This window comes from Pelophylax lessonae, assembly GCF_965119305.1.
Source record: "Pelophylax lessonae genome assembly, chromosome: 12".
Classification (NCBI taxonomy): domain Eukaryota; kingdom Metazoa; phylum Chordata; class Amphibia; order Anura; family Ranidae; genus Pelophylax; species Pelophylax lessonae.
The window spans coordinates 173,526,097-173,543,251 of NC_138779.1; the positions used below are offsets into that span (position 1 = coordinate 173,526,097).

At 43.8% G+C, this 17,155-nt stretch overlaps 1 protein-coding gene across 1 annotated transcript in view; it reads left to right on the forward strand.

The window, feature by feature from the left end:
• The window catches only part of POLD1 (DNA polymerase delta 1, catalytic subunit), a 388,959-nt gene that overhangs the window by 200,688 nt on the left and 171,116 nt on the right, over positions 1 to 17,155 (forward strand). The window contains exon 21 of the mRNA XM_082274252.1: positions 2,834 to 2,986. Coding sequence (XP_082130378.1) covers positions 2,834 to 2,986 — 153 coding nt within the window. The remainder of the gene's footprint in view (positions 1 to 2,833; positions 2,987 to 17,155) is intronic.

Genomic DNA, 17,155 nt, shown 5'->3' on the forward strand with positions numbered 1-17,155 from the left:
GCATTCTACGAGGGCGCTTAGTTCCTCTTGGGCCCTCCGTCATCAGGCGTCAGTAGTGCAGGTTTGCAAGGCGGCCACCTGGTCGTCCATGCACACTTTCACAAAAAAAATTTAAGGTGGATGTGTTGGCATTTGCAGATGCTTCTTTTGGCAGCAAGGTTTTGCAGGCTGCTGTTAGAGAGGATTAGTCCTCTTTGAGGGTGTTTTTTGTATTTCTCAGGTAAGCTCCAGTTGTTCTGATTGAGCTTCTGTTTTACCTGGTTGGCTATGTTTAGCCTTTGGGAAATGTGTTTCTTGCTGTGTTCTTCCCACCCCTCATGTTGACATTGCTTTGGGATGTCCCCAAGGGTCAAGAAGATCTGGAGCTGTGTCCGTCAATGGAGGAAAGAGAAAACTGGATTTTTGTCTTACCGTAAAATTCTTTTCTCTGATGTTCTCGGACACAGCATCCGCCCCTCTATTGAGTTGGGTTTTATGTTCTTCTGACACTGCTTGTTACAAAACTGAAGACCTATAGCAGGAAGTGGGAGTATACCCCCTGGGACTTTTTCTGCCTAATGTCCTACTCCTGTAGGGGGCAGCATAAACCCAAGGGTCAAGAAGATCTGGAGCTGTGTCCGTCAATGAACATCAGAGAAAAGGATTTTACAGTAAGACAAAAATCCAGTTTTTTCATTCATTGCTTTGTTGGGGGCCTTATGGAACCTCAGATCATTAGCTACTACCATGCAGCACAGATCGCCTGACAGCATATGAAGCAGTAACCAATACTCCTTTTGTGGGTGAGCATAGTAGCATACCTAATGACCCCTATAGCAGTGGAAACAGTTTTGTGTACCACTCCTGGTAAGTTTAAACATATAACTAATGTAATTCTCAAACCTTACTTAAAGATGTGGGACCTGCTAAAATGTTATATTATATATTTGGGGAGATTGCGCTCTCAAATCTCTCTTTAATTCATATTTGGTGAGAACGCCTGAGAATAAAAATATTTTGGACGAGAGTTTACCAATTGTTTTTGACGTGTTTTGGTAGGAGCTTGCCCAAAAATCCCACTGCACTAATAGACAGTTGGTGATCTTTATTTTTAAATGTAGCCAAACAAACCTCGGCAAGAGTTTGGACATCCAGTGTTCCCTCAATTGTCCAAGTTAAACAAAAAATGGCCGCCATACTACACAACGTCAGTAAATTTTAAAAAGTGTGGAATTTATGGATTACGAACTATATAGTTGAAGGTAAATCGACAGGAAATTGAACAAGAAAATTATATAATGTATGGCCAGCTTCACTTTGGTTTTCAGGCAAGCATGACCTGTGTGCTTTAATTCGTAAATGGGGAAAGTTTTTAGCAGATTTCCAATAAAAGGGCCTTTTTACTCTTGCTATTGGCTGAAGAGTAATCCGATAATTGCTTTAATTCTTCTTTGTAAACCACTTTTCTCCTCAATAGTCATTGCAGTAATTCTGTTTGTTTTGGCTAATGCTTCTATACATTGCAACTGAACAATGCACTCTTTTCATTTGTTTTTGCAGTGCATAAATAAAATTTCCAATTTAGAAGAAATACACTGGACTGAGCATTACATGTATTTGTGGCTTCACAATCCCCTGTTGGCAAGATTTCAAACTCAGCCCCGTACTCCTTGAATTATGAAGGAAATGAGCTGTTCATCCTTCTTTTAGGCTAGACCCTGAGGTTTGGTTCACATTTGTGCATGAAGTGTCACCAGTACCACTCCACTGCTTTAGCAGTCAGAAGTACGCGAAGCAATGCTCATAGCCGTGACCCTTTCATTCACTCTTGTAAAATGTAATGCATCACTGTTAAATTGTGGCCGCAAGTATTGTAAATTTCACTCCTTTTCAGCATCCATCACTTTTTTTTTTTTTTTTTTTTACATCAATCAAGCTGGATTACCAAACAAAAAGAGAAGCATTCTAAATGGTTACTGACTTTATTATCTCATGAGGGTGTAAAACTTACAGGGGACATCCCAGTCTGCCATGTCACCATGATGAAAGTTGTTTGACTGGATTATTTTCCTCTATAAGGTGTGCCGTATGCTGCAAAATGCGTAGAAGTCTCCATTAAACATTGTTAGCTCCGCTTAGCAGGTGCAAAGATGGAGCACTATATTTAGGAGAAGTGTGCTTGTGTAGAGTACAATTTACAGTGATAACAAAGGGGCTTACTTTATTATGGGGCCCTGTCTATCTATTTTGGGCTTTCTCAGTTGATAAATGTATGCGTTTGGCGCACCAGCAAACTCCACTGTTAGCAGTCAGGGAAAAAATTGCAATTGAACAGGTTCGGAAACCTTGCCAGATTACCTTTGCTCTAAACCAAGGCCAGGATTCGCACCGCATCGATGTGCAGAGGACATGCAATGTCTGTGTGATGCGACTTCAGCTATACAGTTTGTATGGCCGAACTGGCATCCCATTCGCACAAAAATAATGCAGGAACCTTTTTATTTTTCCCGCACTGGAATCTGATCACATGGGTGTCCAAACCCATGCTATCCGATGCCACAGTTCGCACTGCGATCTGCTTTGTTTTGACACCCGCAGTGGTTCGCAGAGGGCAGTGTGAACTGCTTGCAGGGGAGACGCGATGCGGGAACGCACTGGAATCGCACGGGTTCCCGTATTGCAGTAGTGTGAACCCGGGCTAAAGTTGAATTCTGTTTATGCCAGGTGGTTTTCAAACAACACAAAAGTCTATGGAATCTCATAGTGCAGCCATAGTCAAAGTATCAAAATGCTTTAATCAAATCAAGCTTGTGTAATAATGTAATGTAATAAATTTTGTACTTTGTGTTTTTAGAGATCCAATGGGCGCTGTGGAACATGCCAAAGACGTGATCTCTGATTTACTATGTAACCGGATAGACATCTCCCAGCTGGTGATTACAAAGGAGCTGACTCGCACAGCAGATGAATATGCTGGAAAGCAGGCTCACGTGGAGCTGGCAGAGAGGTAAATTGTGATGGTTGGATGCAGTATTTTGGATTATTATCTGCTGGGTGTTGAGCAGAGTTGTATAAAGTACTCAAAACCCATACTTGAGTAAAAGTACAAGTTCTTGATCAAAAAGTGACTTGAGTAGAAGTGGAAGTGCTCGATCAAAAAGTGACTTGAGTAGAAGTACTAAAGTATTCAACATTTTTTGTATTTAATCATTGCAAGTAGTTTTTTTTTTAATTTTGCTACTCAAGTACTGAAAGTAAAAGTACAAGTACTGTGTTGTGTAGTTATTAAAGAAAGAAGTCAAAAGTTTGAACATCATATTGTTTTTTATTATTTCAAATGCAGCTTTTATTTATACATACAGTAACATTTATTTCCGTATGCTCTGATAATACATATGTTTTGAGCTTCATGAAACCTGCAATCTACTGTTCTGGCAGTGGTAATTTTTATAATAGTAACGAGTAACTATGCAGCACAAAAAAAAAAATATTGGAGTAGAAGTAATGAAATCATTGTAAAAATGTAGTGAAGTAAAAGTAGAAGTAGTAGAAAAAATTTCTACTCTAGGAAAGTACAGATACCGTCTTTTGGTACTTAAGTACAGTAGTGAAGTAGTTCTACTTAGTTACTATACATCTCTGGTGTTGAGTGATTCCTTAATCTTCTTGTCAGTGGTGATAGAGAAGGCTGCCTGCCAACAGAGTCTATATTGCATAGGAAGTGCATGTTATAGTGATGTGTGGCAAAAATGTTATGTTCTTTTTACTGTGATGACACTCAGATTTCAGTAACCCTTGAAAATATGTTTGGCCTACATAATCACATATATAGCATTATACTACATTATTAGAAAGAGATGAAGAAATTAATCAGAACTAGGGTTAATAGTTAATAAGATGCTTTTTTTTTTCTTAGTATGCATATGCTAACAGTAATTTATGAGTTCAGGCTTACAGCAGCAGACCTCCGCTTTTTACAGAGTCTGCAGGACTAATCTCTCTGCACACAGTGGATTCGGGAGATGCTCCTGTGCCAGATGCACCCTCCTTTCCCAGCACAGTGCTTGAGGCTTTTGCCTTTAAATACTTATACTATATAGTCAAAATATATACGTATATGTATTTTTTCAACAATTTTTTTTTTGTAATCAAATACAATTTTTATTAGCTTTTAAAATGTTTCATTTATAAAAATAGTTGATGTAGAACAGTCCCACTTTACCAGGTGCCCGCAAATCACATTCCACTAACTATTTTGGATCGCCTTCTCACAATGATGATGTTTGCAGCCTGGAGTAATTTTAACATCTGATCTTAGAGTCTGTTTTGTCTTGAGATTTTTACTATAGTTATTTAGGAGTCTCTGCTGTCTCTGATTGCAGAGGCCACAAGTGAACTTTTACATCCTGCAGATTTCCAATCTGATTTGCCCACAGCCTTAGCAACTTACAAGCTATTTGCTGCAGAGACTGTGATTCTGAGTTGCTCCAATCCTTGACTGATGGGCTTGCCCCTGAGGACCAAGTCTTCTTACTGCTATTACTTCCATAGTGAAGGGAACTATCAGTGCTGTTTCCAGCCTTGGGTCATTTATTACTGCTAGGGCTACAAAAACCTAACCTTTGCAACTGCTTTCCCACTTTTTCTCTATAGAAACTGGAAACATCCTGGCACACTGTTTCTCTTCCTAAACACTTATTAGCCTTGTATCTGTTTAGTGAATGTCCTGCCTTAAAGAGGAAGTAAACCCTCCTCAGGAAGTTGTACCTATAGGTAAGCCTATATTAAGGCTTACCTATAGGTACTGTAAATATCTCCTAAACATGCACCGTTTAGGAGATATTTACCTTTAATGCAGCCAGTGACGTCACTGGCGCATGCGCTCTGAAGGAACGGCAGATCGTGCCGTTCCTTCAGAGCCCCGTGCCGTGACCGTCGGCTCCCGCGCGCGTGCGCGGGAGTGACGTCACCGCGGCTCCGGCCAATCAGATGGCCGGATGCCGCGATCCCGGAAGACGGGCGACTATACATGTCGCCCGTCATACAGGTAAGCGGACGGCACGGCGGGGGCTCGTTCTAAGGTAAGTATTTCATAATGAGCTACTATGCGATGCATACTAGCTCATTATGGGTTTCTCTTTCAGGATGTAAAGAAGAGAAAACATTTTTTTCTCGGTGTACAACCTCTTTAAATCAAAATTAAACTGCAATAACAAAAAACGAAATGGCCCCCAGGAGGAAAATGCTATAATGTGATTGTATGCAACACATAATAGCACATTATGACAGATTTGTCTGTCAAAGGAAGACCACCACTGTGGGTGCTCCACCAATTCCATCTTTTCCCAGTCTTATTGAATGGCCAGGCAACGGTGACCTCACTCCATGCTCACAGGAATCACTTCATCACAGCATGCAGCAGGTGCTATACAGGCAGTGCCCGGGTTACAAACATCCGACTTACAAACTACTCCTACTTACAAACGGAGGGAGGCAACAGGAAGTGAGAGGAAATCTCCCCCTAGGAAGGGAAATTCACTCCTGTAAGAGTTATCATGGGTTATTCTTGTTTCCACAACTTTCAAAATTCAATTGTCATAGGGACAGAAAGTGAGGTGAAATCTTCTGAACAGGGGTACAGACACAAAAACAAATGGAACAGGGATGTTAACCCTTCCCTATGCTATTCAAAAAAATTAAACAGTATTCTTTTGGCTGGAGCTACACTTAAAATATATACCTGTTCCGACTTACAAACAAATTTGACTTAAGAACAAAGCTTCAGTCCCTATCTTGTTCGTAACCCGGGGACCGCCTGTAATTGTACCCTATCATAAATTGTAAATGTAAAATGTCCATGCAAACAAAGAACTGCACCGTGAATTCTAGATGAAATAATCTTCATATAAATCTCCGCATAATAATGTAGAAAACTTCTCCAGGTGAAAAAAACCTACTTAGTGCTCCCACACCAGTGCCCAATTCAAAGGCTTACTGGAAGAGTATAACCTTAAGAATGAGAAGTCATATACTGCTTGAAAGTGATTAGCTAAAATCTTGGATATATGATGTCTCCACTTCACTCTTACATATATAGGCAGCTATGGGTGCCTTAATGCTCGTGGAAAAATTAGAAAACTCCATATAGTATAAAATCAATGATATCAATTACTTAATCAGAAACAATGCTGCTTTTCACATATCTTCTGGGCGTGTCCCGCAGTCACCAGCTATTGTGGGGAGGTGGTCTCATTTGTTAACAGTATAGCCTATACCTCCTTCACATCTATGTGAATCTGTTTCCTGGGACTGGTGGAGAAATTTGCTCCAACTATAGCAAACAAATTATAATTGGTCTCTTAAGTTATGGAAGAAAGGCTATTACTACTATATCTTGAAAGAAATCCACACCCCTTTCCTTTTGGAAACAATTGGTAAATGCAAAATGACCACTCTACAAAGACCTCTATATGAACAGAGGGTGCCCGAGGAAGTACAACCGAGTCTGGTCGAAAAGGATAGAGGAGCCTTGCAAGTCCTCCATGTCGGATGCTGTATAGAATCTAGAGCTGGCCCCTTGTTTATCTGATTTGTTTGGCCCTAGGTGAGACAACAACCTTACAGTGTTTGAACAGTTACCTGCCCAAAGCACCTTGGGTTAAGTGTTAATTTTGGCCCCCCACATGGGCCGGTCTATAATTTTTGTTATTTTGTACTTTTGTAAAACACGCTTGTTAAAAAATGGGGCTTCGGACATGCTTTTTTTAAAGCGCTCTGAATGCCAATCAAACCCCTGTCACTGCTAAAATGGTTAGCGTCTCCGAAGCCTCCTGAAAAATCTATGACAAATCGCTTGAACCACCTGCAGCTTTTGAGGGGCTTTTATTTAGCTTTAGCTTTGCTTTGTTTAGGAGGTATTTCAGGTACAGGAAGCACTGAGAAACCAAAAATCAAACCTTTCATCCAGATTTTAAGCTAATAGAGCCACTGATGGATATTTTTAAATGCTATAAAGTTTGGGATTAAAAGTACTATTTCATCGTTTTCTGATGACACCGTGCTATGCAGTAGAATAACATTCTTTTATGATGTTTCCAACTTACAAGCTGATTTCAATGCACTATTTCATTGGGCAACTGTGTGGCAAATTATATTTAATGTTGATAAATGTAAAGGTATGCACTTGGGGGCTATAAACATGCATGCATAATACTTACTAGGGGGAGTACAACTGGGGGAATCAATGATGAAGGATCTGGGTGTTCTGGTAGATCATAAGCTTCTAAATAGCATGCCATACCAAGCTTCAGTTTCTAAAGCGAGCAAAATCCTTTCTTGTATTGATGGGTATGGACTCCAGAGACAGAGAGATAATTTTGCCCACGTACAAAGCATTAGTAAGACCTGGAATATGCAGTTTAGTTCATTAAAAGGATATTGGGGAACTGTCAAAGCGCAGAGAAGAGCAACCAAACTGATAAGAAGCATAGAGGAGCGCAGCTATGAAGAAAGATTAGAGGAACTGAATGTATTCTCTCTTGAGAAGAGTAGATTAAGGGGGGGGGGGGTCGGACAACGGGGAACTCTGTACACCTGGAGGAAAATAAATGTAATCTTGAAATACGGAAAGGCTTCTTCACAGTAAGAGCTGGATACAGGAGATTGCCTCCCAGGGACACAAAGTGGAGTTTGTTCCAGGGGTTCTACTTTCCTTTTCACTGTACCCAAGCCCAAAGGAGGCACTTGCCCCATTCTGTATTTCAAAGCTCTAATTTTCTTATTTCAAGTCCAAAAATTGTGCTTGTAATCAACTAAATCTGTTATCGCCTGCCTTCACCAGGGAGACTTCCAGTCTACTGTGGATATGTCCCTGTTCTTTCTAGTGCATTTGCAGTTTCTATGCCCCCCGATTGGGCCCCTGCACTACCTTCTTGTGGCTTTTTGGCCACCTTGTCTGCACCTCGAATATTCACCAAGGTACTGGCCCCTGTACTACACTTGCTTCATTCTCGTGGCATCAGTATTGTGGGGGACTTAGATGACCTCCTGTTGAGGGAGCAGTTGTCAAGGGCTCTTTTAGACAATGTGAAGTTGATTGTTCAGTTAGTGATTTTAGATGGATCCTGAAGCTGCAAAACTAACCATTGGATTCATAAAATTAGAATATAATCAATTTTATTTCAGTAAGTAATTTAGAAAGTGAAACGTATGTTTTTATATAGGTGTGTTACACACAGAGTGATGTATTTCAAGCATTTCTTTCTTTTAACCAGTTAAGAACCAGGTCTATTTCTGACACTTGTTGTGTTGTAGTATTTTTTGCTAGAAAATTACTTAGAACCCCCCAAATATTTAAAAAAAAAATAAAATATATATATATATATATATATATATATATATTTTTTTTTTTATCAGAGACACTAGAGAATGGAGATTGTTGGGACACCGTATTTGCGGAGTGGTCTTACAAATGCAATTTGTTGGGAAAATATACTTTTCTCTTTCGTTCATTGACGGACACAGCTCCTGATCTTCATAACCAGTGGATTATGCTGCCCCCTACAGGAATAGGATACTAGGCAGAAAAATAATCTGGCTACACCTATGGGCAGTCCCAGGGGGTACACTCCCCCTCCCTGCTATAGGTACTCAGTTTTTTTTTTTCTGCCTAGTCAGGCGTAAGAACTTATTTCCTTGCTGGGGTCTCTGGTCCTGGCAATTTTTTCCCTTGTAGGAAAAAATTTTTTCTCCTGTTTTTTTTTTTTTTTTTTTCCTGTGAGATCTACAATCAACTGCCGGACTGATTGACAGGCTCGATAATCTAGATCCAGTCACATCATTCTGGCCAGCGAACGCGCGTAGACCTCAGCTCTGGGCTAGTCGCAGCATTCCTCCTGGACAGCCCCCCATTTAGTTGGCGAGGGGTTTTGTCTAGAGCGATGCCCGTCTGGTTCCTGGTATGGTGAGTAGCTGTCCCCCCCCCCTCTCCCCATGGAGGGTTTTGGGGTGGACGTGGGCCCTTTCTTGGGATGGTCAGACCCCTGGGTTCCCCTCCTTCCCGTCAGGCACACCCCTTTTCATCTGTCCCCCATTCTACCTCCCTACGTATGCTGGGGCTGTGTGGGTGGCCTGGTCCACCTCCTGGGGTGGGGGCAGGGCGCCATGCTGGTGATGGAGGCCGGAGGGGTGCGCCGCCAGTGACCAGAAGATCGTCTGTGTTGGGGGGTGGTTGTTACCTAGTGGGGACTCCTGCCAGGGCCCTCCCATCCTGCCTGGGCCTGTCCTTGAAGCCTAGGGATCCTGCCTGGGTGCCGCGCAGTGCTGCCATTTTGCTGTAGCCTGTGTGTTTCTATGCACAGCAGCCATGTTTGTGTAGTCCGACGGCCATGGTTTGCCATTGAAAATAGTGGCAGCCATGACAGTGGAGCCCTGTGGGCGGCGATTTCGGCCATGGGAGCCCCTCCTCATCCCCTGGTGCTAACTCCTCAATCCTTTCACTTCCTGATCGCCGCACGTGGAGTGCAGATTATTCTGGTGCCTGTTTCTGCTGGGTGGTGAGTCCGGTGGGGTTCTCTTGCTCTCTGCTGAGGATCGCTTGGTGCTTGTGCCTGGCCACCTGGTGGTGCTGCCAGTGCAGTGGGGGTTGTCTCTTTTCAGTGTGTTGTCTTTGAAGCACAATTCCCCACCTGGCCCCCTCTCTGAGGCTGCGGAGCCCTCTGGGTCCCAACCCTCCATCGATGCACTGACGGCGGGCCTGGAGTCCTTTGGGTCCCGGGTGGAGGTGGCTTTCGGGCGATGGGCTAGCAAAAAGCGCCCCACCACCTTCCCCTGCCTCATCTGTCTCATCAGATTCTGACTCTGATTCGCCCTCCGCAGACGTGGGTCACCCTGCTGGGTCTGTGACCACGCACCCGGAATCCTCAGATAATGAGGATGATTCCTCCACATCTGCAACTACGCACGAAAAGGTGCTGGTGGAAGCACTGATTGTATCTGTGCGTGAGACCTTGAAGATGGAGGACGCAGCTGCAACAGAGGCGCAGGATCCCCTTGGCACTCGCAAGCCATCCAGAGCAGCAAAGGTGTTTCCTTTCCCTGCCTATTTTGTCAGAATTGTCACTAAAGAGTAGGAACGACAAAAGCGTCCCCTAGGGGTCCCTAAGCGATTTACTAGGCGTTACCCCTATGAGAAGTCCCTTCTCAAGAAGTGTGCTTTTCCACCAGTAGTGGACCCTCTGGTTTCCAGATTGAACAAGGCAACCATAATTCCAGTTGAAGAGTCCCCAGCCTTTAAGGACTTGGAAGGCGGAGGCTGTGGCCCGCAATATGTATACTCTGGCTGGTTCAGTACAGAGGCCGGTATTCACCATTGCCCTGGTGTCGCAAACCCTTACCAAGTGGGCTTAGCTTTTACGCCGAGACCTGAAGAGACCCTGACCCTGCCTTTGCTGAGCTGGCGGACCAGCTGGTCCAGGGGCTGCAGTTTATCTGTGATGCCTCTTTGGATGCAGCTCCCCTAGTGGCTCGGCTCTTTGTTTCGGCAGTGGTCCTTGTCTTTTGGTTTAATGCTTGTCTGTGGACCAGACTTCTAAAAAGGCCTTGTCTGATCTCCCCTTTCAAGGGAATTGCCTGTTTGAGGCTACTCTGCATGAAGACATTAAAAGTCTCACAGGGGGAAAGAGTACTTTTCTTCCACAGGCTACAAAGGGCAAGGAACCTCATCGTAGACATGGGCCCTCCTTCTCGGTTCATAAGAAGTTTTTTCGTCCCTCAGGGTCGACTGACAAGGGCTTGGAGCCTTTCAGGACCTCCTCTGGAGCATCCAGACGAACCTGGTCTGGCAAGCCAAGAGCGGGCTTCTCCAGACCCACGGACAAGGCTCCTTCTGCGTAAAGGTGCTCCTCACCCACATCGGTTTCCGGACCCGTGGACTTCCCTGGTACAAGACAAGTGGGTTCACTTAGTCATTTGGTCCGGCTACAAGATCGAGTTTTGCTTTTGTCCCTTGGCAAGGTTCTTTACTTCCAACTTGCTCCTGTCCCTGGACCATATATAGGGTCTGTTTGGGGCAGAACAAGACCTGTTGCTTCATGGGGGGATTGTCCTGTTTCCAACTTCAGAACGTTTTCAGGGTTTTTACTTAAACCGGTTTACAGTTCCCAGGATGGAAGGCAAGGTGCATCCTATCCTGGACCTCACCATTCGCACGGTAGTGGCATCCCTGCATCAGGGGGATTTTCATGCCTCTATCGACATCAAGGATGCTTGCTTTCACATATCAATATGTGGCAGCCACCAGCGCTTCCTCCGCTTTGCTGGGAGAGGAGCATTACCAGTCTGTAGCATTACCCTCTGGTCTCGTCTCTGCTCCTCGGGTCTTCACAAAAGTGTTAGTCCCGGTGCTAACATTGTTATGCCAACAGGGGATCACGGTATTGGGCTACTTGGAAGACCTCCTTCTGCAACCAGAGTCTTCTACTGCTCTTGTGGAAAACCTGGAAATCGCCAAAGAAACTCTGAGCGAGTTCGGCTGGATTCTGAATTTACAGAAGTCTGCTCTGGTTCCGTCCACAAAGCTGAACTATCTGGGCCTGACTCTGAACTCGGCCTTAGCAAGTGTGCTCCTTCCTCTGGACAAACTCCAGAAATTGCAGGCTATAATTCTTCTTCTGCTGTCCAGCAGATGGTCATCCCTCCAGACTTGCATGCGTGCGCTGGGCCTGATGGTGTCTTCCTTTGAGGCGGTTCCGTTTGCAGAGTTCCAAACGAGTTTCCTGCAAAGGTGATTCTGGCCAAATGATACAAGATTCCACAGTCTCTGGACAATCAGATCCAGCTAAGCCGCGAAATTAAAGAGGTCTCTGATATGGTGGCTTCGTTCTCTGGTGCTTCGGCTGGGCAAATCCTTCCTCTCCTTGTACTGGACAGTGGTGACCACGAATGCCAGCCTGTCCGACTGGGAAGGCGGCCTCGGCAACCATTTCTGATCAGGGGATCTGGACACTGGAAGAGTCCAGACTACCAATCGATGTCTTGGAACTCCAAGCATTCAGACTGTGCCTGGACCATTGGACGGATCGCCTTCAGGGATGTCCAGTGCACATTCAATCAGACAATGCCACGGCCATGGCTTAAGTCAATCACAAAGGGAGCACATATAGTGTCCTGGCAGCTCTGGAGTGGTCCCTTCATCTGGAGGGGTTTCATCAGTTGTGTCTCTGGTGGGGCATCCCCGAGGTGGATCTGTTGGCATCTCGGATTTACAGAAAGGTACAGTGGTTTGTGGCTCGGTCACTGGATCGTCTGGCGGATGCCACAGATGCGCTGGTGGTCCTGTGGGATCAGTATCGTCTGATTTACACCTTCCCTCATGTCAGGTTTCTGCCAAGACTTCTATGCAGTATCGAGGCAGAAGGGATTCCAGGCATCTTAGTGGCTCCGAACTGGCCTCGCCGGGTTTGGTGGCCAGTCGCGGATGTTCTTTGGAAGCTTCCTCTCAGGGAAGATCTGCTATCCCAAGGACCAGTGTTCCATCCTGCTTTACAGTCACTGGTTTTGACGGCTTAGCTGTTGAATGCCAGGTGCTGATGGATAGAGTTTTATCTGGGTCGGTGATTCCAACGCTGTTAAAAGCAAGGAAATCTACTTCTAGGAAGATTTATCTTGAAAGACGTACATTGCATGGTGTGAGTCTCTTGAGGTTCATCCTCGCTCCTTCTCAGTGGTTTAGATCTTGACCTTCCTTCAACAGGGGGTTGAACAGAAATCGGCCTTGAGTACCATCAAGGGCCAGATGTCAGCTTTGGCGGTTTTCTTTCAATGACCCTTGGCCACACACTCCCTGGTGCGTACCTTTCTTCAGGGTGTCCGACATTTGGTTCCTCCAGTGCGGTCTCCGTTGCCGCCTTGGGACCTCAATCTGGTGCGTTCGGTCCTCCAGAAGCCTTCGTTTGAAAATCTTCCGGAGATTCCCTTGCATGCGCTGTCTCAGAAGGTAGCTTTTTTGGTGGCTATCGCCTCTGTGCGCAGGGTGTCCAAACTGGTGGCTTTATCCTGACGTTCACTTTACTGGTGATTCACAGAGCTAAGGTGGTCCTTCTCCCCTGTCCGTCGTTCCTCCCAAAGCTTGTCTCTGATTTTCATTTGAATATGGAGTCTATTAGGAAGTCAGACTCATTATTTCTGCTCATGGATGGGGTTGTCCGTTTCCTCTGCGACCATTTCCAGATGGATCAGACAAATGGTTATTCAGGGCTATTCCATCAGGGGTCAGGTTCTTCCTTCTCCTGTCAAGGCGCACTCTGCTCAGGCACTCAGTGCCTCCTGGGCCTTCCGTCATCAGGTGTCAGTGATGCAGGTTTGCAAGGCGACCACCTTGTTGTCGGTGCACACTTTCACAAAGTTATAAAGTGGATGTGTTGGCATCTGCAAATGCTTCTTTTGGCTGCAAGGTTTTGCAGACTGCTGTTTAGAGGGCTTGGTCCTCTTTGAGGGTGTATTGTTTTTTTTAGGTGGGCTCCAGTTGTTTTTGTTTGGGCTACTGTTTAGCCTGGGGAATTTTTTTGCTGTTCCCACCCCTCATGTTTAACACTACTTTGGGATGTCCCAATGGTTATGAAGATCAAGAGCTGTATCCGTCAATGAACGAAAGAGAAAATGGGATTTTTTACTTACCGTAAAATCCATTTCTCGGATGTTCATTGACAGAAACAGCACCCACCACTCTGTGGAGTTGTAATTCTTCTGTCACTGCTTATAACAAAACTGAGTATCTATAACAGGGGAGGGGGAGTCTACCCCCTGGGACTGCCCATAGGCATAGCCAGATTTATTTTCTGCCAAGTGTCCTACTCCTGTAGGGGCAGTAAAAACCCAATGGTTATACCAGGAGCTGTGTCTAACATCAGAGAAATTGATTTTACGGTAAGTCAAAAATCCCATTTTTTTTTTATTAAAAAATAAGAAAACAGTTAAGTTAGCCCAATTTTTTTCTATAATGTTATGCCAAGTAAATTAATAGCTAACAGGTCATGCTTTAAAATTGCGCATGCTCGTGGAATGCAACAAACTTTGGTACTTAAAAATCTCCATAAGCTATCCTTTAAAAACTTCTACAGGTTACCAGTTTAGAGTTACAGAGGAGGTCTAATTTATTTTACTTTTTATTTTTACACTGTCCCTTTATCTGTCACTTTTATTATGATTACAAGAAATGTAAACATCCCTTGTAATAGAAATAAGCAGGACCGGTTCTCTTTAATGTGAGATCTCGGGTCAAAAAGACCTCAGATCTCACATTTACACTTGAAAGCAATGAAACAAAAAAAATGTGCATTTTATTTGGAAATGAAGGTCACAGATTCTTGAGGAAGAGTGGAGAGGTACATAATCCAAGTTGCATGAGGTCCAGTGTTAGAATTCCACTGTTAGTGATGATTTGGGGAGCCATGTCATCTGCTGGTGTTGGTCCACTGTGTTTTATCAAGTCCAAAGTCAGCCCTCTACCAGGAAATTCTAGAGCACTTCATGCTTCCCTCTGCTGACTAGCTTTATGGAGATGCTGATTTCATTTTCCAGCAGGACTTGGCACCTGCCCACACTGCCAAAAGTACGAATACCTGGTTTCATTATCATGGCATCACTGTGCTTGATTGGCTAGCAAACTTGCCTGACCAAAACCCCATAGAGAATCTGTTGGGTATTGTCAAGAGGAAGATGGGAGACACCAGACCCAAGAATGCAGATGAGCTGAAGGCCACTATCAAAGAAATCTGGGCTTCCATACCACCTCAGCAGTGCCACAGGTTAATCACCCTCCATGCCACACCGCATTGATGCAATAATTCATGCAAAATGAGCCGTGACCAAGTATTAAATGCATACAATACTGTACATGGACTTACTTTTCAGTAAGCCAACATTTCTGTATTAAAAATACTTTTTTTTTTGTTAGTCTTATGTAATCTAATTTTCTAAAAATACTGAAATTGGGGTTTTCTCTAGCTGTAAGCCATAATCATCAAAATTAAAAGAAAGAAATGCTTGAAATATATCACTCTATATATCACAATATATTGCATCTATATGAAATACTAGTATCACTTTTTTTTATTGAATTACTAAAATAAATTTGATATTCTAATTTTATGAGATGCACCTGTAGGTCTAGTCCTAGATACAGTTCAGGTAAAAGTGTCCCTTTTCACAGTAGAAACTGAAAATACAACTATTGGCAAAACTTTTCTTCATTTTAACCCCTTTTATGTTTTTTATTTTTTTTTTCATCTGTGTCCCATTGGGAAGATTTCTCTTCACTTGTCCCAAAACCAATACAGGAAGTAGGAGAAAATGTACTGACCCTGTCAGCAGGGTCACCAGAACTAATGTCTCAATTAGAAGATATCCCCTCTTTTCCTAGTTTGGGGACAAACCAACATTTGGGATTTTGCTTTTCTTTCACTTTCAGTGATAATGGTAAACAGGACAAACAGATTGTATATCTCCCCAATGGGGGCACAGACAGCAATAAAAACATGTGTTCAGGTAAAAAAGGACATCAGCTGCCAACACCATGCCTTGATACACAGCACAAACAGGTATAGATACACAACCAGTGTAGCGCTTAACCTGTCCCCAGAGTGTGGCTGGGGGTTAATATAGCGGTACCAAAAGCTGTAACCCCGGGCCACACTCTGGATTACCCCACAATAAAACTCACCCTCCCCTGCGATCCCCTGCCGTCTTCCAGCCATCCTCCCGCTATGTGCTCGGCCGATGCCGGCACCTGTCTTCCGGTTCCCTTCCCTGCGAGCGTTGCGACGCAGTTGGGTGGAATCGGCGGCAATTTCAAAACTGTAAATACTCTAAATGACATGATACAAAGTTGTGATCCTAACGGATTCCACTGTATCATTCCATTTCACCACAGGATTTCACCTGGTGGCTTTTCCAGTGCCCTGCCTGTGCTTTTCCAGTTCTTTGTGCCTGGAAAATTGAGAACGACCGTGGCGTCCAAAAAGCGTTCTTTTAGCGCAAAAGGGCTTTTAGACGAACTGGAAAACAGCGAAACAGTTACTGAGCGATAGCGATTTGTGGGAAAATTCGTCATCGGGTACAGAAAGTGACGACAGCGATGATTCTGATGTCTCTTTCTGGCACATAGCTCCTTTGGAAATTCTGAAGAATCATTTGATATACTTCCCAAATTTTTTTTTAGTTTTGATGCAGAATGAGTAGTTTGAAAATAATGAAGAATTTAATTTAAAAATTAATCGCAATCGCAAATCGCAATCACTCAGTTCTTTTTGCTGTTGCTGTCTTCCAGTTCGTCTAAAAGCGCTTTTACGCAAAAAGAACGCTTTTTGGACGCCATGGTCCTTCTCAATTTTCCAGGCACAAAGAATTGGAAAAGCACAGGCAGGGCACTGGAAAAGCCACCAGGTGAAATCCTGTGGTGAAATGGCATGATACAGTGTAATCCGTTAGGATAACAACTTTGTATCATGTCATTTGGTTCATTTACATTTTTGAAATTGCCGCCAGTTCCACCTCCCTGCGTCGCAACGCTCGCAGGGAAGGGAACCGGAAGACAGGTGCCAGCATTAGCCGAGCATACAGCAGGAGGATGGCGGGGGATCGCAGGGGAAGGTGAGTTTTATTGTAGGGTTACTGCTTTTGGTACTCTATATTAACCCCTGAGCCACACTTGGGAATACTGCTAGGGAGGGTATTATAATTTATGATTTTGTGTTTCAAACTTTATCATACCCGGATTGTCTACTAGACTCTTGTTTGGACAGGTTTAAGTGGGTTTTTCCTAAGAATTACAGGCCTAAAATATAAAACATATTTCCATGCAAAACAATGTACCGCTTTTAGCACAAAAATTCTGACATAATCAGACTGCCAGGGAGGTTAAAAAAAAAATGTGGATAATAAGATAAAAATAACAAAAATACATGAATAATTATAACCATGTGAAAAAAAATATAAGGTCTTACTCTCAATACTACAAATGGTCTCTTTTTGTCATAAATGCTTCTCCTGACCTGACAGTAGTAAGGTATTCTCTGTTGTGTGTGCTCAGCTTAGAGTTCATTTACGGCACCTGCTCTGTGCCATGATGAAGTGACTCCCAGGCATATGATTGGAAGTGACGTCATCGTGGCCAACCTAT